Source organism: Ahaetulla prasina, chromosome 5, assembly GCF_028640845.1.
Source record: "Ahaetulla prasina isolate Xishuangbanna chromosome 5, ASM2864084v1, whole genome shotgun sequence".
Taxonomy (NCBI): Eukaryota; Metazoa; Chordata; class Lepidosauria; order Squamata; family Colubridae; genus Ahaetulla; species Ahaetulla prasina.
The window spans coordinates 111,296,872-111,321,391 of NC_080543.1; the positions used below are offsets into that span (position 1 = coordinate 111,296,872).

The 24,520-nt window shown below is 40.5% G+C and overlaps 1 protein-coding gene across 4 annotated transcripts in view; it reads right to left on the bottom strand.

The window, feature by feature from the left end:
• GPC6 (glypican 6) overlaps positions 1 to 24,520 on the bottom strand; it is a 1,109,412-nt gene that overhangs the window by 794,798 nt on the left and 290,094 nt on the right. For all 4 annotated transcript variants that reach the window (XM_058185205.1, XM_058185204.1, XM_058185203.1 and 1 more), the window contains exon 2: positions 18,629 to 18,787. In XM_058185205.1, the coding sequence (XP_058041188.1) occupies positions 18,629 to 18,787 (159 nt within the window). The remainder of the gene's footprint in view (positions 1 to 18,628; positions 18,788 to 24,520) is intronic.

A 24,520-nucleotide genomic window follows, 5' to 3' on the forward strand; every position in this document is an offset into this window, starting at 1 on the left:
AAGTAACTGCAGTAGTCACATTGTTCTGCCTGAAAAATTCACAGCAGGAACAGGATGTTATGTGTGTTTTGCTCAGCTAAAAAACATGTTGCAACCATATAAATCCTAAGTATTTACAGATCCCTCACATCCTGGACGTAAACTGTTTCAACTCCTACCCTCAAAACGACGCTATAGAGCACTGCACACCAGAACAATTAGACACAAGAACAGTTTTTTCCCAAAGACCATCACTCTGCTAAACAAATAATTCCCTCAACACTGTCAAACTATTTACTAAATCTGCACTACTATTAATTTTCTCATCGTTCCCATCACCAATCTCTTTCCACTTATGACTGTATGACTGTAACTTTGTTGCTGGTAATTCTTATGATTTATATTGATATATTGACCATCATTTATGTTGTAAATGTTGTACCTTGATGAAGGTATCTTTTCTTTTATGTACACTGAGAGCATATGCACCAAGACAAATTCCTTGTGTGTCCAATCACACTTGGCCAATAAAAAATTCTATTCTATTCTATTCTATTCTATTCTATTCTATTCTATTCTATTCTATTCTATTCTATTCTATTCTAACATCTCTGCTCCACATTCTAGTGTCTGTAAGGATGACTATAAAAACCTCTTCAGGTATTCTTGCAGAGGCCCTTGTCATCCTTCTGTATTCCATTTGATTGGCCATTGCAGACTCAAGGCCTGCAGTTCCTGCCAAAATTTGAACACTAATATCGCTATATAACATATAAGATCACCCAACAGTGAACTTCTAGATCATTACAATATACTCCTCACTATCTTCTTCACTTCCTTATTATAATGATAGGTAATCTGAATTTCCCTACAAGTTTAAATCTAGTTATCATGTATTATTTGCAGTTACATCAGTGGTGGGTTTCAAATTTTTTTACTACCAGTTCTGTGGGTGTGGCTTGGTGGGCGTGGCTTGGTGGACATGGAAGGGGAAGGATACTGTAAAATCTCCATTCCCACCCTACTCCAGGGGAAGGATACTGTAAAAATCTCCATTCCCTCCCCAATCCAGGAGAAGGTTACTGCAAAATCCCCATTTCCTCCCGATCAGCTGGGACTTGGGAGGCAGAAAATAGATGGGGGCTGGGCCAGTCAGAATTTTTACTACCGGTTCTCCGAACTCAAAATTTCCGCTATCAGTTCTCCAGAACTGGTCAGAACCTGCTGAAACCCACCTCTGAATTACATGCATGCTAAACCTGGATAGCTAAAACTATTTTATACAACACTGATTAGTTTGACAATTCCATGTTTAGGACTGCAATAGGCATCTATACAATGATACACCCAAAAACATCTGCCACCCTACAAAAAAGAATGAAGGGAAAACATAGGTAAGAGAATGGAAAAGGAGAAGAACAAATCAGTATATTAAACTCCTCTTAGCTTAGAAGATTTGATCTGCTTGAAATTTAATAGGATATAAGATAGATGTCTAAAGGATAAAAATGGCTGAAGGACTACATACTAGTATTAATACTAAGAATGGAAATGCCAGTTTAGTTTAGATAAATGAAGAAACAAACAGTAACATACAGTTAAATGTAACAATTGTCTTAAACAAATCACAGTTGATTTTTATAGAGATTTGGAAAGGATTTGGAAACTGAAATACTTGAGTGATAATAACGTTAGTAGCCCTTAACAAGTCTACATTAATTGGTGGTAAACACGGAGTTCAATGAACTATTGTATATTTTTTTGTCATGAACGTAGAGCAGATTTATTTGAACAGATCATCAGCGAGAGTACAGGATGACAAGACTATCAGCACTCTCATTAACTATGCTAATAGGACATCTCTAAAAGACAGATGAGTAAGAGATGATTCATTTTAAAGAAACCATTTATTAATCATCCATAAGAGAGGATCAAAACTGCATATTACTTGCACTGCATATTACTTGCACTGTGACTAATATTTTGCTAAAATAAAATGTGGCAATGTTCGTAGCCTAGATAATGGGAAAATATATAAAGAAGAATGTAAAAATGACAAATTAAAACTCATCACAGATCTTGTAGTGTATCATTAAAGTAAACAGAAAGCTGCAGCAGATTATTTCTAACATTCCTTTCAGTGGTATGAAATTAAAGAATCTACAGGCTAAAATACCCTCCCTGATACTTCTGGTCATTATTTTATCCATGCTGTCCAGGAATTATTTGATCTGTTATCCAAAACTATCAGCTGGCAGTATCATCCACCAGAAGAGAAGAGGACAATTATGCTCTACTTCTGTTTTTCAGAAGTTTTTTATTTGTTTTTTCATTTTTAATGCCTTCGAGTCAGTAAGGACTCCTAGTAACAGCCTAGTCTGGTCTGGCAGTTTTCTTAGCATAGTTCCAGAAATGGCTTGCCATTGGTGCCTTCCTAGGGCTGATTCTGATTGCTTATTTGTACCCTATGCTTATCATTAAGTGTTGTATAATTAAGTGGTAAATTTGTACCCTATGACTATCATTAAGTGTTGTAAATGTTGTACCTTGATGAAGGTATCTTTTCTTTTATGTACACTGAGAGCATACACACCAAGACAAATTCCTTGTGTGTCCAGTCACACTTGGGCAATAAAATTCTATTCTATTCCATTTCTATTCCATTCTGTTCTGTTCTGTTCTGTTTTGTTCTGTTCTGAGGGAGAATGACTGGCTATGTGCATAATAGAATAGAATAGAATAGAATTTTTAATTGGCCAAGTGGATTGGACATAAGGCAGAACTAAATCTCAATTTCTCGGATTTCCAGCCTGCTGCTTTAACCACTACACCAAACTGTTCCTTTGCTTTTTAGCTTAATGACTCCTTTCTTCTTGCCTTAAATGGCTAAAAATGATTTCTGCAATTTGTTTTCAGTTTGAAGGAAAATATAATGAAAGTTACTGTGCAAGGTTTTTTTCCCCTTTTTTGGTGACTAGAAATGGCACCTTAATTTTTCATGAACCGGTAATGTAGTCAGAGAGAGAGAGAGAGAGAGAGAGAGAGAGAGAGAGAGAGAGAGAGAGAGAGAGAGGGAGGGAGAGAGGCGGGGGGGACCACAGAGTAAGGATGTATCAACCATGTAGGCTAGAAAAATATTTTTTTCTCATATGGAATAATATTTCATCTAGTGGGGAAAAAAGAATAAAGTTTCCTTTGAATCAGACCATTGAGAGCCACCTGAACATATTTCTCTGTGTGTGTGTGTATTAAATGATATATGTCTATATCTCTATACCTACCTACCTATAAATTAGATAGATAGATAGATAGATAGATAGATAGATAGATAGATAGATAGATAGATAGATAGATAGATAGATAGATCGATCAGAGGTGGTATTCAGCAGGTTCTGACCAGTTCTGGAGAACTGGTAACAGAAATTTTGAGTAGTTCAGAGAACCGGTAAATACCACCTCTGGCTGGCCCCACTTCCATCTATTCTCTGCCTCCCGAGTCCCAGCTGATCGGGAGGAAATGAGGATTTTGCAGTAACCTTCCCCTGGAGTGGGGTGGGAATGGAGATTTTACAGTATCCTTCCCGTGCCACACCCACCAAGCCACACCCACAGAACCGGTAGTAAAAAATTTGAATGCCCACCACTGAGATAGATATAGGTAGATAGATAGATAGATAGATAGATAGATAGATAGATAGATAGATAGATAGATAGATAGATAATAGAGATATAATTTTATCTATTTTTATGAGTTATAATCAGTCACATGTTCCTTTTGACTATACACATTTTTAAAATAACCAAATAACCAAATAGTTAATTTTCAGAGCAGCGAGCATCCTTCTTGAAATTTGGCCTTCAAACTCCTTTAGATCACCAGTTATTCTATGCTGATTTGATATCCTTTATAAGAGCAGAAGCAAGTTATCTCATATGCCCACCGAGAGACTCTGACTTTTCTGCCACATTACATTGGGCAACAGCAAATCTGCCAGCAGGCCATAAATGGGAAATTTAAGCAAAGGCGATAGCTGCCCGCTTCAATTAAGAGAAATGTTGGGATGGACCCAATGGAGAGATTATCAGGACAGCAAAGGCTATAATCTTCCCATGTTACCCACTGAACAAATAACATGTCAATCTCTTTAGAAAGGTTAGCCAGTTTCCGATAAGTTGCTCAGCGTTTCTTACAAATTGCTTCTGTTTTCTGATTAGTCGATTCCTGGAGACATTGGAGTTTTGTAACCTCAACTAGAGTGGCAAAACACAGACAGGCGGGGCAGGGGTGAAATCCAGCAGGTTCTGACAGGTTCCGGAGAACCGGTAGCGGAAATTTTGAGCAGTTCGGAGAACCGGTAGCGGAAATTTTGAGTAGATCAGAGAAACGGCAAATACCACCTCTGGCTGGCCCCACAGTGGGGTGAGAATGGAGACTTTGCAATATCCTTCTCCTGGAGTCAGGTGGGAATGGAGATTTTGCAGCATCCTTCCCCTGCCATGCCCACCAAGCCAAGCCATGCCCACCAAGCCATGCCCACAGAACCGGTAATAAAAAAAATTGTATTTCACTGCTGAGGAAGGGTGATCACAGCCCATACCGATCCCACAAAAACTCGCAATGCTTTCTAGAGGAGGGGGCATAGTGACGAGTGAGTCATTTCATTGGAGAGGCAAAGCAGGACGGATGTACTAAAAAGCACTGTTCTCCAAAGAAGAAGTTCACTGGAGGAAAATTATCTCTTTCTTATTTCTACAGTGCCAGTGTGTGTAACTAAAGGGGTTGCCTTCTGAGATAAGTATGGGCTAGCCCCAGTGGTGAAACGCTCTGAAGTCTGCTACCGGTTCGTTGCACTTCACGCGCATGCACACCACAGGCACTACCACACAGTGCTGAAAAAGGAAGCTTAGAAGCCTTTTCTAAGGTAAGTAGAACAGCGAGGGGGAAGCCAGCTGTGCCGCACGATTAAGGTTCGCTAGAAAGCAGGATCTCCTGCTTTCTAGCGAATACAAATCGCGTGGCACAGCTGATCACCAGAAATAATGGTTCGTCCAAACCAATAGCATCTTTTTACTACTGGATCGCCCAAACTGGTAGCTTTTATTGCTACCGGATCCGACGAACCGGTCCAAACCAGTAGCATTTCACTCCTGGCTATCCCCCACATCAACTAAGTTTTAGATCAATCCCCTGTCTACAGGTGAACATTTTCAGTGTTGCAGAACTGACTGGACACACTTGGCCAGCAAGGAAATAAAGCATAACAAGCATGCTGAAACCTGAATTGATTACATGTTATATACTCTGTTCAGTGTCTGAAATTTCTTGAGTAGCCAATTTCCTGCATCTGCCTTAGAGAAAGAAAAGCTAAAAAGCGTCTCTCTATTTGATATGTACTGCACAGAATACACTTTTTTTCTGTATGTAGCAGGTTCTTGAAGAAATGCAATATAGCCGTGTTTGTCCTCCAGCAGAGCTTGAATTCTAGGTTCTGCTTGAGGTTATTGCAATTCATCCAGAGGTCAATAAATATCTTGATTTTATTTCTGCCTAGGGATTCAAAGCCAAGGATTGTCCAATTCATAAAGCACAATATATTTCTTGATGAGCACTGTTTAGATTGGATCACAAATGGGAAAAAAATTTCCCCCAATCTTGGCTTCTCTCCATTCTCTTTTCCCAAAATTTCATTACTGCATCATTTTGTTACATGCATAAGTAGGCTTGCACACATATTTCCAGGCGCTTTATAAAATCATTTTCTACATTTTATCTAATATTATAATTTTTCAATAATATTTTTTTATTAATGTAAGCATTTAATATATGCTTTCCCCAGTAAATGCATGCACATTTGCATTGTTGAGAACAGTATCACAAGATAACAGGAAGCGTGAATAACGGAAAACGCCATTTAGTTCATGCACTAGTTTGAACGGTACAATTTGTATGCATATTAAAGTGCAATTTTAAACAGTTTTCCCCACACAAAGCTGTGTTTTACTGTAATGTGAAATTTCCTTCTTTCCTTCTTCTTTTTTTAAAAAAAAACGCTTTTATATTCGCACATATAATTGGGAAGTTATTCTTTCTGTCTCTTTTATGGGAAAATGACAACTTACTTATAAGATTTGAATATTTTTTTTTGAGAGAGAGGATCAAAGAACCAAAAGGCAAAAATGTTTTATAAGGCTTCTAATTCTTTTGCCTTCTAATGTGACTCTGTACAGTTTTGAGAACACAGGATGTCTAAAATTCAGGAAACAAATTACAATAAATAATTGCTTTATATAAAAGTTGATATATCTGACTTAGATGACTCCATTATGGCTAATGTTGTTAGAGAAGCATTTATATGGCACAGGGGAACGTTTTAGAATGAACACAATTTTATGTCATTTGTAGTCACAAATTTCATAATTTCGTACTTTCATATTAAAGAAATATATACCCACATAATTTAATAATGTACAGTTTAACAACTGACTCAGTTTAATAGATGCAGCCTAATTATAAAATGTGTTTATATATGAAAATACAACTTCAGCAAGCTCTGAATGTAGTCTCATAAAGACCCAGAACTCTGTTTCTCTGTCTCTATGGAGATTATTAATTAACCAAGAAGAGATTATTAAAGATTACATATGAAAAAAATTACACTGAAACTAGGTAATGATCAGGTCTCGTAGAAAGGAAAAGGAACAAGGCATTTCATTGAATGAAATGATTTACATTAATGTATAGCAATAGCCCGTCCACCACCAGGACCCTTGCTCACCCTTTTGGGACAGCATTTCACCCAATGGAGGGAGCGCAGAATTTTTGACGGTGGTAACTGGAGCTCGTGTGAAAGGTGCTTAAAAAATTGCTGGAAGCACATTTTTATGTAAAACTCTCCAAGTGTAAGTTCCATAAGACGTCACTGGACTACCTCGGATTTAAAATACCCCCCTAAGGGAGATTGTATTTGACTATCGTATTGGTTTGGTAATATTGATGGACTTAATAAAAATGCTAGAGGTGAGATGCTCCAATAATTTTTACCCTCCTAGTTTGTTTCATCTATTGGAAACCTATAGGCATTCAAGCCAGTGATCAAATCTGAACCAGTTTACTACCGCTTCGGTGGTTGTGCATGTGTGCTGTGCCCAAACTGTGTGCTGTGTGCACACATGCACAAGGCACACCACTCACCAAATGCAAGGTACGCGTGCACATCCAGTGCAGATGAAAAGGAGGCATGGGAAGGAAGAGAAGTAGAACAGCGTGCGTGGGGAGGGGTGATCAGCTGTGGTGCGCGATCGTCAGAGCCTTTTTTTTTACTTTTTAAAAGCATTTTGTTACTACCTATTTGGGAAAATAGGTACTAAAAATGCTTTAAAAAAGTTTTAAAAAAGGATTCCGATGATTGCGCGCCACAGCTGTGATCGTTGGAGCCTTTTTTTATTTTTTTAAATGTATTTTTACTACCTATTCAGGTGAATAGGTAGTAAAAAATGCTTTAAAAGTTAAAAAAAAGGCTCTGATGATCATGTGTGCCATAGCTGTGATCATCGGAGCCTTTTTTTTTTTTTACTTTTTTAAAGCATTTTTTACTACCGGTTCCAGAAAACCGGTAGTAAAAAAAATGCCTAAAAAGTTAAAAAAAAAAAGTTCTGACAATCGTGCATCACTCAGCTGATCATCTGAACTTCTTTTTTTACATTTTTTACTTCTGGTTCGGCAAACCAGTAGCCTTTTTTACTACTGGTTCAGGCAAACCGGACTGAACCGGTAGCATTTTACCCCTGATTCAAGCTCTACATAGAACAGTTTCCCAAAACTGGCAACTTTAAGGTGGGGAAACTTCAACTCCCAGAATTCCCCAGCAAGCATGGAGAATTTACCAAGATTGGGAAACCCTGACAGAGAACAATGTAATTTATTTTTGGCTCTAATTATAGTTCATGCTAAATAATGTCTTTAACTATGGTGTACTGAATGACCATATTATGGCTTAGCGTGATGTGGAAACCCAATCTTTATCATTACCAGACTAAAATGTCAACAGCAAATGTAATATTTTAATGTGTTTTCTACATACTATTGAAGAACAATACTGAAAACTAGCTTCCGCGTAATGGTTTTGCTTTGAAGAAAAATCAGAATGCCTTCATATTCCTATATTATTCAGAGGATTAGTTAACAAATGTCACTGAACAGAAAATGCCTGTTCATTAAAATTCATGGCACAACTATTTGTGCTGTGGTGGGTTTCAACTGATGATAAAGCAATACTTAAAAAAATTGGCTTGGCTGCAAAACAGCTGCTCATCAAAGCCACCATTTATAAGCAATTGGTGATAATAAGATACCATTATGATGTTATTGGATGGATAGTATATTGAAAGCTGTTTTAAGGTATGGTATAGCCTAGGTGGAATACAAACTATAATTGTTGATTCAAATGGTTGACTATCTAGACCTGTGATCAGAGGTGGGTTCCTACTGGTTCACCCGGTTCTACCAAATAGGTAACTTTAGGGACTGGTTCTCTGAACTGGTAGTAACAGCAGCCTAGCCATGCCCCTGAACTGGTCCCCTGTTGCTGCTCGCTCGCCCATCAGATGTGTCTGTCAGACGGTAAGCTGATCGGAGCTGGGAAGTGGCTGGGAAGCTTTTCAGCCGCCTGGCCGCAGGGCGCCGAAAAGTCCTTCAGCCGGTGAAAAGAAAGCTGTGCATGGGTGAAGATGGCGGCAGGAGCTCTTTTCGGTGCCCTGCACCTGCAGCTAAGTGGAAAAGAAACCTCTCAGCTTCCAAGTTCAGCAGCAGGCTCAGTTCCTTCACAGGGTCACTTTTCTCCGTGTCTGAGAAAGATCAAAATGCACATAACAGCCTTTAAGGACAAAGTTGGCGTAGTCGCCTAGATGAGGTAAAAGAAAATGAACCACTGAGGGAAAGAGCCCCCCCCCCAAGATGCTGGCATTGCAGCCACCACCTCCTTACAGCTTGGAGCTCCAAGCGGAAGAGGTCCTCGGCTGTTGCGAAGGAGCGGCAGCTCTGGGTGTGCCACGCCCACTTTGTTCTCTTTGAGAGTCGCTTTGCAAACAAGGTGCAAGGTGACTCACAAAGAGAACGAAGCAGGTGTGGCACAACCAGAGCTGCCACTTCTTCACAACAGCTGATGAGGAAGACGGCGGGGTTGGAGGAAAGCGTAGCCTGAACTCTCTGGGATGAGTAAACAAGTGTAGGGAGGTGAAGGGGAGCAGACTCGGCCCCCCACATGTTGCACCCTTCTCCCAGCCTTTGCCCACGCCTCCGTGCCACCAGCGTCTCCCAAAGCCACTGCTGTTGGAGCCACAGCAGGAACTGGGGCAACCCGGTAAGCTGGGCGTGCTTTCCTCTAAGCGCTGTGGGTGGCAGAGGGAAACAAGTGCTTCTCTCTGCACAGAGATTTTCGGATGAGACTTGGAGGAAAGCGCAACTCATGGCTCATGGCTGCTACATTTTGCTGTGCTGTGCCAAACACTTTCCCATAAAGAGCAACGAAGGAGAGAAACAGCCGCTGATCTGGAGAACATGTGGACTGGAGCAGCTTTGTGTGCTCTCCACTGGCTGCTTCTTCCCCTTCGGTAGTGCAACACAGCGAAATATAGCAGCCGTGAACTGCGCTTTTGTCCAAGTCTCATCTGCTTCAATCCATTACTTCTTGTCCTGCCCTCAGGTGCTTTGGAGAATAGATAGACCTCTCATCTGTGTGACAGCCTGTCAAATATTGGAAGAGTACTATCATGTCCAGTGATATGCATGTTTTTGATCAATTCTGCTAAGACTATGTGCCTTGGCAAATCTGCCACTTGGATGCTGTTATAGTTAAGACAAATGACAATGATCAATTGTACCTATAATTTCTCATTGAATTTCCTAGGCGCTTTTTCAAAATCTATGTAGAATGCAACATGCATATTCTAACACTGTTAAAGCCTGTTTCTGGAGGACTTTGGAAAATCACATATCCATCATAAGTGTGACATAAAATCTACATAAAAACTATCCTAATTAAAACATATTTCTACATAAGATTCAAGTCACTTAAGTACCCCAAGGCTCTGTTTTAGGCCCAGTACTCTTCAACATCTTCATCAATGACTTGGATGAGGGGATAGATGGGGAACTCATTAAATTTGTAGAAGACACGAAACTGGCAGGAATAGTCAACACTCTAGAAGAGAGGCTTAAGATACAGAAGGATCTTGACAGACTTGAACATTGGGCACTATCTAACAAAATGAAATTCAATGGTGAAAAATGTGGGGTTCTACATTTAGGCAAGAAAAAATTCACAGGTACAGTATATGTGGTACTTTGCTCAATAGTAGTAACTGTGAGAGGGATCTTGGAGTTCTAGTGGACAACCATTTAAATATGAGCCAGCAGTGTGCAGCAGCTGTCAAAAAAGCCAACACAGTTTTGGTTGCATAAATAGATGGATAGAATCAAGATCACATGAAGTGTTAATACCATTTTATAATGCCTTGGTAAGGCCACACTTGGAATACTGCATTCAGTTTTGGTTGTCATGATGTAAAAAAGATGTGGAGAATCTAGAAAGAGTGCAGAGAAGAACCACAAAGATGATGAGGGGATTGGAGGCTAAAACATGTGAAGAACAGTTGCAGGAACCGGGTATGTCTAGTTTAATGAAAAGAAGGACTACGGGTGATATGATAGCAGTGTTCCAATGTCTCAAGGGTTGCCACAAAGAAGAGAGGGTCAAGCTATTCTCCAAAGCACCTGAAGGCAGGACAAGAAGCAATGGGTGAAAACTAATCAAGGAGAGAAGCAAGTTAGAACTAAGGAGAAATTTCCTGACAGTTAGAACAATTAATCAGTGGAACAACTTGCCTCCAGAAGTTGTGAATGCTCCAACACTGAAAATTTTTAAGAAGATGTTGGATAACCATTTGTCTGAAGTGGTGTAGGGTTTCCTGCCTAAGCAGGGGGTTGGACTAGAAGACCTCCAAGGTCCTTTCCAACTCTGTTATTCTATTATATTCTATTATATTTGAAGTCCATTAGCAAAATTATCTGAAGAGATTGCAGTTTCCTCATGGTGATAAATAATGCCATGTGTTAAGTTCGGGCAATGACAAGGCAGGAGACGATACAAGTGACAACAGCTCTGTAGTTTATTGTGATCCCAGCAAAAAACAACAGGCAAAAACCCTCTTTAAATAGTATTTTGGCTGAGGCATCAGCCAATCAGCAACGTGCATTTTCCCGCCCAAATTTCCCTCCTAAAATTCAAATACATTACACTCCTCCCCTCCCAGAACACATTGTACCATATTTACATAGTTTTTTGCGTAACATTTGCATGTTATTTTTCCACGTAGTCACGCAGGTAGACAGGGCGTCTCCTAACTCTTTCTGACCTGCGCAATTCATTCCCTGGGAGTGAGTCGAGCTGGTCGGAGGGACTGTTTGTTCCTCCCAGCTCCTCCTCTGGGCCATCCGGCCCTGCATTATTGGCAGAGTCGTCCCTGCTGTCCTCTGGAGGAGCCAGTTGGCGTCGCTGGACTTCTTCAGACTCAGCTAAGTCCTCCGATCGCCTCGCGGTTGAGTTAGCTATTGGTTCAAATATTGGATAGTCAGGGTCTGGCTGTTTGGTTTCTGGATTGTTTTGTATTCTTTTCCGTAATTGATCTATGTGGCGTCTCCACACTCGGCCATCCCCCATGTCCACTATGTATGACTTTGGGCCCATCACTCCTACATTTGTTCCCTTTAGCCACGCTGGGCCCTCACTATAGTTATGTGCCCATACCGAATCACCTGTTGTCATTGTTCTGGTTTTTTCCTTTGTGCCTTGGTACCCATCAGGGGAGTATGTTGGGTTTAACCGATCTAGGGGGCACCGGAGTCTTCTACCCATCAATAACTCTGATGGGCTGCGGCTGGTGGTCACACAGGGAGTTCTATGTTGGACTGCCAGGAAGGTATCAATTTTGGATTGCCAATCTCCTGGGCTAATTCTAGATAGCGCTTCCTTGGCACTGCGTACGAAACGTTCTGCAAGTCCGTTCGTCGCCGGGTGGAAAGGCGCCGAGAGGACATGTCGGATGCCCTCTTCTGCCAAGTACCCCTCAAGCTGGGTGGCCGTAAATTGTGGGCCATTATCAGATACTAGAGTGTCGGGCAACCCGTGTGTCACAAATAGATGTCTTAATACTGTGATTACAGCTTCCGCTGTTGTGGTTTTCATAAGTAAAATTTCTAACCACTTCGAGTAGGCATCTACCACAATTAAGAAGGTCTGCCCATGGAATGGCCTGGCAAAATCTATATGGATCCTGGACCAAGGACCCTGGGGTTTCTCCCAATCCCTTATGGGGGCTGTTGGGGGTAGTGGCCTTGATTCTTGACATGCTTGGCATTTCCCTACCCGGTCGCTAATGTCTTTATCTATTTGTGGCCACCACACGTAACTTCTCGCTAGGCTTTTCATCCTTACAATCCTTGGGTGGCCACATGCAATAGTTCCAACACATGCCCTCGTAATTTCTCCGGAATAACCACTCTATCCCCCCATAACAGACAACCCCCTTGTACCGACAGTTCCGAATGCTTTTTTGTAAATTCTTTGAAACGATCCCCCAGTGCAGTGGGCCATCCCCTCTGCACCCAACCGATCACAGTTCTTATGACAATGTCTTTGTAAGATGCCCTAGTCACTTCCGTAGATGTGACTGGGCCAGAGTCCAAAGAGTCAATTAACAAGACGGGCGTCCCTGGGGTCGGGTCTTCAATAGTCTCTTGCAACAGGCATCTACTTAAAGCGTCCGCATGTCCCAAATCCTTGCCTGGTCGGTGAGACAGTTTGTACAAATATGCTGCCAGGAAAATAGTCCAACGGGTCAGCCTGGGTGATAATGCAACCGGTGTTGGACGGTCCCCCGCCAAGAGTCCCAATAAAGGTCTGTGGTCTGTGACTATTTCAAATTGCCGCCCAAACAGGTACTCGTGGAATTTTTTAACCCCAGAAACTATAGCCAGGACTTCCCGGTCTAGTTGGCTATAGTTCCTTTCCGCTGCGGACATCGTGCGGGAAAAATATGCGATAGGGGCTTCTGAACCGTTCGGTAACCTGTGGCTGAGGACAGCCCCTATCCCATAGGATGATGCATCACAAACTAGTACTAGTGGCAATGTCCCATTGTACTGAATAAGAAGGCTATCGCTGGACAAGAGATTCTTAACTCCTTCAAATGCCTTAGCCTCAACCCTGCCCCAAGTCCAAACAGCTTTTTTCGCTAGCAGTTTATGTAGCGGTTTGGCTACCGTTGCCTTATTTTTTAAAAATACCGCATAGAAATTTACAAGCCCCAAAAATGCTTGTAATTCTGTTTTGTTTTTTGGGGTTGGGGCCTTCTAATGGCTCGCACTTTGCTCTCCTTTGGGTGGATGCCTTCCTTATCTATCCGGTAACCCAAGAATTCTACAGATTCAACTCCTATCTGGCATTTGTTGAGTTTAACCTTAAGCCCCGCAGACCTGAAAATGCCCAAAACCTTCCGCAATTTGACCCCTAATTCTTCCAAGTTTTCTGCCGATACCAGTACATCGTCGAAATATGGAACTACTCCTGGTAGACCTTGTAGGAGTCGCTCCATTAAGTTTTGGAATAACCCGGGGGCTACACTAACTCCGAACTGAAGTCGAGTGCATTTAAAAGCGCCCCGATGTGTGACAATCATCTGCGCTTCAGCCGTTCCGTTGTCTACCGGTAATTGTTGGTAGGCTTGAGCCAGATCGAGTTTGGCAAAGACCTGTCCCTGCCCTAACGAGTGCAACAAATGTTGTACTACGGGAACGGGGTAAGCACTCTTTTGCAATGCTTTGTTAAGCGTTGCCTTATAGTCAGCACAAATCCGGACTGATCCCTGGCTTACTAATTTGTCTAGTTCCCTGTCAATCTTGGGTTTGAGGGCGAACGGGACCCTCCTAGCCTTTAATCTAATGGGAGCCACCTGGGGGTCCAAATTGAATGAGATGGGGATCCCCACGTACTTGCCCAGGCAGTCTTGGAAAACGTCCTCGAATTTTCTCAACAATTCGTCCTTCAGGTTGACTCCACCTCTGTGAACCCCGGTTACTTCCATGCCCAAGGCTCTGAACCAGTCCAGACCTAACAAATTGGGCAGGTTTCCATCTACGATGGTGATTGGCAGGGTTTTCTTGAATTGTCCATATTTCACTCTGACGGACGTGACTCCTCGAACAGGGATTCGGTTCCCCTGGTAGTCTTGCACTCTCAGCTTTTGGGGTTGCAGCTGGCGTTTCGCGATGTCTGGCAGGTTCTTTGTGATTGTGTCCCAGGACATAATCGTGATTGATGAGCCGGTATCCACCTCCATTTTACACTGCACTCCTTCGATGTATGTCTTGATGAATATTTTGTTTTCTAGCCGTGTCAATGCATGGCCCACTCTCACAGTGGTCTGATTCAACTTTGCGCCTTTTTTGAATTGGCCAATCCCTGGCCGCTTCGCTGAACCAGCACCCTGTTGATTGGCCGGTTTGAATCTTTGGCGGGAAGGTTGGGAGGCTCGACAGGCCTGAGCTATGTGTCCTTTCTTTTCACAGCGCCAACAAATCGCGTCTTTGAACCTGCAATTCTGTCGTTGGTGTTGGCCGGGATAGCTCAGGCAGTAGAGAAGCCTGTTATTAGAACACAGAGCCTGCAATTACTGCAGGTTCGAGCCCGGCCCAAGGTTGACTCAGCCTTCCACCCTTTATAAGGTAGGTAAAATGAGGACCCAGATTGTTGGGGGGGCAATAAGTTGACTTTGTAAAAAAAAATATACAAATAGAATGAGACTATTGCCTTATACATTGTAAGCCGCCCTGAGTCTTCGGAGAAGGGCGGGGTATAAATGTAAAAAAAAACAAAAACTCACGCACTCATCCTGGTCGCCTCTCCCTGGCCTCCCGGTGTGGAAAACCTCTTCCTCACTGTCCGATTCAGCCTGGATTTCTTCGTTGTGGACTGGCGTTGCTTTCACTGCGGCATTCGGCGTGTTCGGCTTTTGTAAGGTCTCCGCCGCTTTGGTGGACATCTCGTGTGCCCTGGCCTCATCCAGGGCTATCGCCAGGGTTAGGTTGCTTTTCGACAGAAGCCGCCTCTGTAGTTGGATGTCCCTGACCCCACAAATGAGTTGTTCTAATAGAGAGTCCTCCAAGTCTCTATACTCACAGTGGTTTGCGGCTTTCCTTAATGCGACCATGTACACGCTTATCGATTCACCCTCTCGCTGAACTCTTTGCCTCAACTCGAACCGTTGTACAAACTTTGATGGCACCGGCGCGTAGTGTGCTCATAGCGTCGTCTGTAGCGTTTGCCATGGCACCGACTGTACCGGCGTTGGTTCCGACAGCGATTTGGCAGTATCGAAGACTTCTGGTCCACAGTGGCTCAGGAAGTAAGCGCGCTTCCGATTATCCGATACTCCTTGCAGTTCGTTAGCTTCGAGGAAACACTCGAAATGAGCCATGTACGCCCCCATTTCTCCTTGGCTGGGTCGAATGGCGCTGGCGGCGTATAGCTAGACATCGCTATGTATCCGCTCTTAATACTGGCTGGGTTTTAAACTAATTCGCTTCTTCAGCTCTTTTCCTAGTCTCACTGCCTTCAATATTCCATCCTTGTCGCCAATGTTAAGTTCGGGCAATGACGAGGCAGGAGACGATACAAATGACAACAGCTCTGTAGTTTATTGTGAGCCCAGCAAAAAACAACAGGCAAAACCCCCTCTTTAAATAGTATTTTGGCTGAGGCATCAGCCAATCAGCAACGTGCATTTTCCCGCCCAAATTTCCCTCCTAAAATTCAAATACATTACACCATGGTTCTCTGTGAAATATGTAATTGTCTTACCCCCTTCATGTATGTTACGAGGCACAGTAAAAGAATATTTAAGATAAACTTTGCTGAGCATATAATAGACAAAATAAAACAGCAATTATGCTGTTAATTATAATTATAATTATAATAATTATAAATAATTATTATAAATTATTATAAATTATGATTTGTACATAACTGCATCCAGAGACACTTATTTTATGTTGTTGCATAATAGATAAACAGATGGTTTTATTTGGAGCTTAAATTTCAAAAGGACCTATGCAACAGGGGAGAAGTCAAACAATTCAATTAGCAGTTGAGTCACAACAACAACAAAATTAAGTAATTTAAGGAGTATTATTCATATTGCCACAATGTCATTCTTTTTCTACCATCCTATATAATTTTAGCATACTCTCTAAGAAGAGTGACAGTATTAAAAATACGTTCACCTCCTCTGAAAGAGAGAAACGTGTTTTTAATCTTGCATGCTGATGCCATACTACTTTTAAATTATATATATTTAAAATATAAATTGCTTCAACTTCTACCCTCAAAAAGACGCTATAAGGCATTGCACACCAAAAGAACTAGACACAAGGACAGTGTTTTTCCCGAATGCCATCACTCTGCTTAACAACTAATGCCCACAACACTGTCAAATTATTTACTAAGACTACAATACGCAGGAAAGATATTTAATTGAATGGAAAAAATGGATTGATTATCTACAAAACAGATATCAGATTAAGAAATATCAGATTGCCTTTGAATAATTAGGAAGTTATTTTATGTAATGGGGAGGGGGTTGGGAGATGAAAAGCTTTGGATGAGGTTAATTGGATTGGAAGGGAAAATTTTATTCTATGTTTGGTCTATGTATAACAATACCTTGTGATTGACCCGGGAAGCCGGGGAAGGAGGGGAAGGGGTTTTCTGGGAGGGAGGGGGGAAAAAAGGGGGGGAAATGTTTTTGTTTTTTAAAAACTTTTTCAATAAAAAAATAAATAAAATTATTTACTAAGACTGTATTACTATTATTTTTTTGTTCCTTACTAGTATCTATCTCTTCCCACTTATTACTATAACCACGTTGCCTGTATCTTTCAATTATATGGGTTTTATTTGTTTCCTAGTATGATTTGATAGATTATTAGTAACCTCGACTATCACTAAGTGTTGTATCTTTTTATTCTCGGTGAATGTATTTTATTCTCCTTATGTACACTGAGAGCATATACAACAAAGACAAATTCCTTGTCTATCCAATCACACTTGGCCAATAAAGAATTCTATTCTATTCTATTCTATTCTATCCAGAAGATTGTCAAAATATGAAAGAAGAAAAATCCTACGCTGGCAGTCAATTGTTCTGCAGGAGGGAACATCTTTTATATATTTATATTTATAGGATGAAGTCTGCTTCAGGGGTGGGTTCTACTTACCTTTACTACCGGTTCGCAATAGGATTGTGCGCAGAAGCTTCTGTGCATGCACAGATCGCCTATGATGACATCCAGGCGCAGCCTCCCACCGGTTTTACTACCGGTTCTATAGAATCAGTCCGAACCGGGAGCAACCCACCACTAGTCTGCTTATGCTTAGCAATATTCCTAACTCCCATCCATAACATGTCCCAAGTAAATATGCAGCCAGCTACTACAGATCAGGTCTTACTGTATCCTGGGCACAGACAGATTCTCCTTTTAGCTACCACATTATAAGTTATGCATGAGGTGAGCTGTCATGACTCCTCTTTGCAATGGAAGATTCATTGAGAACATCTCTGCAGAAAGCACTGAGGAGGACATTATCTTTCTCCCTTCCTTTGGTTGTTAACAATTTGGTTGTTAACGATTCTTGCTTTTTTAAATTTATTGTTCTTTCAATGTATTTTGCTTTGGAAGGGAGAAAAAGAAATGGGATCGGAGACCTGGGATAATGACATAAAGTAGATTCAATACTGAGGATGACAATCTTATTGTAGGTTGAAAAAAAGTCTATAAAGCCTGCAGCAAGGGAACCAGGGCGATATCTTACATAAACAGGGAATATATTCTGATATATTGATGGAAACGAGTTAGATGCACAGAGACAAATATGCTCACCATGCTCCCATTACTTCCATAATTTCTTTTTGCAAAATATAAATGTCACTGTTCAGCCAAACAGACTTTATAATAGGGAAAAGAAGCATTAACTATCTAGTAAAATAGATCGACTTTCTTCCACGCGCCATTTCAAATAGTAGACAACTCTTCAGGGTCTGAGCAGCTTAGTCCTTCATATTACTGCAGTTAATATCAGTTACCACAAATAAAAAATGACAGTTTCCAAATAAGCTCTTGCCCTAACAGGACAACAATTGAATATGATCTCCCAATTGCTTTCGATATACAATTAATATTCTTGCTGAGTATAGGCCTTGCTAAGATAAATCTGTCCAAAAATACTCTGTTATTTACTTTCAGAAAGACTGCGAATCAAGATTCCTATGTCTGAATGACTTTCCCTTCTTTTTCTTTTTTTTAAAAAAAGCACAAAAATACATTTCCTGCACATATAACTGTATGTATAATTATGGGTAGAAAAAAAATATAGTCTAACCGTTTCTTTGAACGATTTTGCATCTGCATGGATCTTTTTCCGACCGAAAGCATTAAGTACTGTATTTTAATCTCCTACCTGTATGTCCCAGTTATTTCATTTATAAATAACCACACACCTTGCTTCTAAGAACAAGCCAAACAGAGCCTGCTACTCACCATCAAATTTCTTATGCCTCGATACAAATGTGGTGCGGACAAAATGGCTTGTCTTGTCCATCAGATTCTCGAATTCCAGTTTGCTTTGCTGGCTTAGTTTGTCTTCCATTTCTGAAGTGCAACATGTGTATTCCTGAGGGCAGATTCTCAAGTGTTCCCCTGCAAGGATAGGACACGAATGCAAAGCATAAGAAAGAGCGAACATGCATAGTGTCACATTCTGTTGTCTACTGATCTATTCCACAGCCATTTTTAACCATCAGAGTCCACAAGAGAATTCTATAATTAAGATGTCACTATCAAGATAGAGGTCCTGTTCCTAGGGCTTTCTTTTCTCCACTTCTCTGCAAGTTACTCACAGGACTATAGGACTGAGCTTCCCAGATGATCGTAGCACAATGGCTTGTCTGGGGGCTGGGGGCAGCTAATCTTTTAAGTATTCGTTATATTTTAAAAATTAAGACATGGATCAGGAAAGATTTCAGTTTGATTTTTTTTTCAAAAATAAAGTTCTGTGGAATTCTATCAGCATACCGAACTTCTGTTCTGACCCAGCTCCCCAAACACGACAAACCCTCTGAAGTTAACTCAAAGATTCCTTTATTAGGAACACCAGGAGCCCTGGCAAAAAGTTTCTCTCTTAACGCAGGCTAAAAAGTCCGTCCATCCGGAAGATGAATAGTTGTCTGCCACATTCTCCGCCCCCTGCCTTTTATCCCTAGAGCTAGGGTGGGGCTTCGCTAGCAGCGGTGGCTCTTCCTTCCCCAGGATCGGCCCACGGATTTCCACTGCTCTCCTCTCCTCTGCCTTCTGCGCATCTGTGCATCAGGCACTGGAGCCAGCTGTTCCCCCTCTTCCTCATTAGCCACCTCCAGACCTGGGAGCTGTTGACTCTCCACCTGAGGGCTGACAGACAGCCCAGGCTCCGCCGCTGTTTCTCTCGCTCTGTCAGCTTCATTCCCTTTTCCCCCTCAGAGCTCTCAGGTTGCCTTGATGCTGACCCTGACTCCCACACCTCCTCCTCCTCTGATTTGGCTGCTGGAGAGATTGGCGGCCGATAGGCCACAACAGCTTCCTGCAATGCATTTTATTGGCAACAGTTAGCCATTAAAGATTGATATAGGTATCAGCTGATTTCCTTTCCAGTAATGTCAAATATATACAAATTAGGAGTACAAATGCAACAGACATTTAAAATTCAAGATAAAAATGCAGCGAAAATAGTAATGAAAGACTCTGTGTTTAATTCTCCTGGTTATCTCTTGATGTACCATGCCTATGTCTCTGCATAGCCTAGCTTACATTAATGCAATCTGCAAGTGGAAGCCAATTCTTTAACTTACGAAATTAAAATGCTCAGTTATTACATGAACTGTGACTTTCCAATTGAAGCTGTACTCTGGTTGTCAGAAATGTTTAGCTCAGCCTGCCGAGAGCAAAAAAAATAAATAAATCCCACCATCGTCTACAGAAATGTAACCGAGGGCTTGCCTCTTCAATAAGAACGGCTCTGATGTAAACTGCTTCATTTTGGGTATAATGAATTTTGATTAAAATCTCTGTGTGCTCTTAAGTGACAAAGCTATAAGGGCTTATACCAACCTCACAATTTAGTGCTGCACAGATGTGTTGGCAATATATCTTTCGGAATTACCAGCCAACATTTAATCCACTGGTCAAATGAAAAATGTGTTACTACCGGTTCTGTGGGTGTGGCTTGGTGGGGGGGTTAATGTGACTGGGTGGGTGTGGCCAACTTTTTTTATTTTTTTACTTTTAAAAGCATTTTTTCTACAACCTCTTCGGCCAAAGAGGTTGTAGAAAAAATGCTTTTAAAAGGCTCCTCTGACGATCCTAGCTGAGTTGCCTGATCGTCAGAAGCTTTTTTTTTTTTTTTACTTTTAAAATCATTTTTTCGGCCAAAGAAAAAATGCTTTTAAAAGTTAAAAAAACCCTCTGATGATCGCTCATCTGGGCATGTGGGGGGAGGGATTTTTGCTACCGGTTCTCCAAACCACCCACCGCCATCGCTACCGGATCGGGCGATCCAGTCCAAACCGGGAGCATTTCACCCCTGATTTAATCCCAAAATATCTGGGATGGGGGAGGTTGGGAAACATTTTGGATTTTTTGAAACTCACAGACACCAATCTGTTCTAGTTGATCTATTTGGATATTTAAAATCTCACAAATTAATTATGTTATGATATTTAATTTATTGATTACAGTGCTATAGACAATTTTAAGCCTCTGTGCATGCGCAGAAGGCTTTGCGCATGCACGGACAATGGCGCATGAGAGTGAAGCGAGTCTTGCGCGGCATGTGGACATTTGCAAACCGGTAAGGAAGGTAAGTGAATTTCACCCCTGGTTATAAACTTATCATACTATTGTTTTATTTGGTAATCAAATAAACTTCTGCAATCAGAGGGAAAGTACTGCATTAAAACCATGATTGCAAATGCCTCTCTATTTAGTTTCAAGATTTCTCTGCCATATTCCTCTAGACGTATTTATTAAATTATTACAGATCATCTAACATGAGGTATTAATGTTTAAACCACTATCCCTCTGTAAACGATTTTATTATTTCCTTCCTTCCATTTGCCAAACCAGCTCATTTTCTTGGTCAGAGTTTCCAAACCTTTTCCTCTAAAATGTTGTTTAAACATTTGGATCTGGATATTTACAGAATTATTTCGCAAACTGCAATTGTGCTCTCCAGAAATTCATGGCATTTTACTGCAGGGAAACTCTTTGCTCTCTGCTGTTATGCCACTTACTGCAAAGATTATATACCAGAAGTGGCGTTGAATACAGTTGAATGGCTTTGCTTTCCCCAAAGGGTTTTCCCATAGAGAAATCTGACTGCTTTAAGTTACGCTGTGCCAGAGCTATGCCAGACAAAAATGAGAGTTAATTCAGCTGCTATCCCTATTAAAACGTGATAAACCGCAGTGCTGCAGATTAAAGATGGTAGCTCTCTCCTCTTTTTTCTTTGTGGCTCATATTATATAAATCAAGCCCAACATCTGGTGCAAATTCAGCCACTAGTGTTCAATTCTCGGATTTATTACTTTTCTAATCTTACATCTGTCTGCACTTGCTCCATTTTGACAAACTTTTAGTACAAGATTTGGAAAAATCTATACACCTAGAACAATATAACACAGTATGACTTTATATTCAAATGCAGGTAATTATTGGTTATTCAACCACAATCTTCCTGTAAGGTCCCTAGAAGTTATAATAAATGAAGCAGCTCTAAATATATAATATTTTATCAATGAATAACTGTTGTATTGTGAAAACGAAGTAGATAAGGGTGGAGGAGAAATCTGATACATTTTTCCAATAAAAAGGTTCCTAATTCACATTTCCTAAGGCATCAAGCAAACAGAAAGTAGATATACTTTGGCCACTGTGCTTTTCAGCAATGATATTCTTCACTTAACAAGTTTGCCAAAAATACACACAGAATGTATACTGTAAAGGAACAGTGTGTCCATTGCAGAAACATATGAATAAGCATTTTCTTAGGATATACTGTTTGCCAAGATTATGGATGGATTAACCTTTCAAATATGATTTTACTTAGCATCTATTTTTCAACACTAATTTGGTTTGTCGCATCAGCTTACTTATTGCTTTTCTAAAAGTATGGCTGGATTTCCCCCCCCCCAAATATACCTGTATATGTAGAATATGTAACTTTCCTAATAACTGCAGATTTATAATCGGTGATCATGAATTAAGGCGTAGAATTCCAAAAAAATGTGGATATTCACAGATACATACATGAATTTCACATTGGGACTTAGATTAAAATACAGTTTAATATAAATATAAATAAGAGTGGAGTGAAGTGGAGTGGAGTGGAGTGGAAAAAGGAATAGGGATAGGGATAGGGATAGGGATAGGGATAGGGATAGGGATAGGGATAGGGATAGGGATAGGAATAGAGTGGAGTGGAACAGAACAGAACGATACAGAACAGAACAGAATAATACAGAACAGAACAGAACAGCTTTATTTTGGCCAAGTGTGATTAGATACACAAAGAAGTTGTCTCCAGCTGGAACCACTCAGTGTATATGCAAAGCAACAGAATAATAATAATGCCACTAAAAGGGGGAGGGATAACAAAGAAGACAGTAGAAGGATAAATAATAATATCTACATAGACATTTACAGCACTGAGAGAATTAGGTATTTAACGGAGTGATGGCAGGAGGGGAAAAACTATCCCTATGTCTACTATTAGTTGTTTTGGCATATGATATACTATAGCAGAGGTCCCCAACTCCCGGGCAGCGAACTGGTTCTGATCTGTGGCCCATTGAAAACCAGGTCACACAAGCAGTGGGCGAGACATGAAGCTTCATTTGTGCATGCGTGGAAGTTAGGTTGCACATGTGAAATTAATTCCCCCCCCCCACTGCTGCTGCTACCAAGCTGTGGAGCCAGAAAAGATGGGGACCACTGCCCTATAGCATAAATAAATATAATTTTATTAGATATATAAATGTGTAAATATTTTATACATTTATTATACATGCATTTATTATATATAAATTATATAAATATAAATATATGAATGTTAATATAGTTATATATAAATAGCTTGTAGATAGTTTTATTTATAATAAATATAAATAAAATTATATTTAATTTTAATGTAAAATACATTAAAATGTAAACCAAATACATTTCTTAGGATTTGCTAGCCCAAATGTTTTAGAACTGTAAACAGTCAGAAATGGGATGAAACATTGGGGAATTAAGATCTTGGGGCATGTGAAGTTGTGAGCAATGATAAATCAATCTCATCCTTTCTCTTTGCTGGAGCATGGACAAAAACAGCTCTCTGAACTCCTCAGGCTGGACATCAAACTGAGTCAAAGACCTAAATGATTGATAGTACTAAAAGTCTTATCTGACAGGTGTCCCTGATGTTTAAATCCTAATACTATACAAGCTGAACTCCTACCAATATAAATATCAGGTTACAAGTTCAAGATCCACAATGAGCTGAAGTCATCACACCAAGAAACAATTGACTGAGTTAAATAAAGCTACAAAATGTGTACATCCACGTTTATTTATGAATAAATTGCACTGGAATTAATGGAGCTTACTCCTGAGTAGATTGCCCTAAGTACTGCCAAAATATCAGCTTTTTGGTTCTCCCACTTCTGAAATCTTATGTTATCTTAAATTATGGTTGCAGACATTAATGATAATGACATCCTAAGTTGATATAAAATTTTATCACACAAACATACTTGCTTTTCAAATGATTATTGACATAAATATTACTACATATTTGTAATGACATACTCAAGTTTAGCTTCCTCTCTAACCCAAGTTTGAAACTAACCAGTAACTTAATAATTAATGCTACTCCATCTGAGTTTATTAAACTTGCATAAGAGCTTTTAAAAGAACAATATGATCATTTCTGATCTTCTTTGTTTAATCCAAGGGTAGACAATACCAAAGGCATACATCAGATGGATGCGTGCCTTTGGTATTGGTGGGTATATTCCATCAGGATGGAGACTAATCAACTACATTAGTCTAGTTGAGACTAGCAGCCTAGAACTAAGGAAAAACTTTCTAATTGTACTAACAGTCAGTACAATTAACCAGTAGAATGGCTTGCCTTCAGAAGTTGTGGGTGCTCCATCACTAGAAGATTTTAAGAAGAGATTAGACAATCACTTGTCTGGAATGGTATGGGGTCTCCTGCTTGAGCAGGGGGTTGGACTAGAAGACCTCCAAGGTCTTTTCCAATGCTGTTACTCTGTTCTCCTAGCTGGATCCTGATACATTTAAGAAATTAACAAAACTGGATATTTTCTCTTTTCCTTTCAATAACATCCTAACATT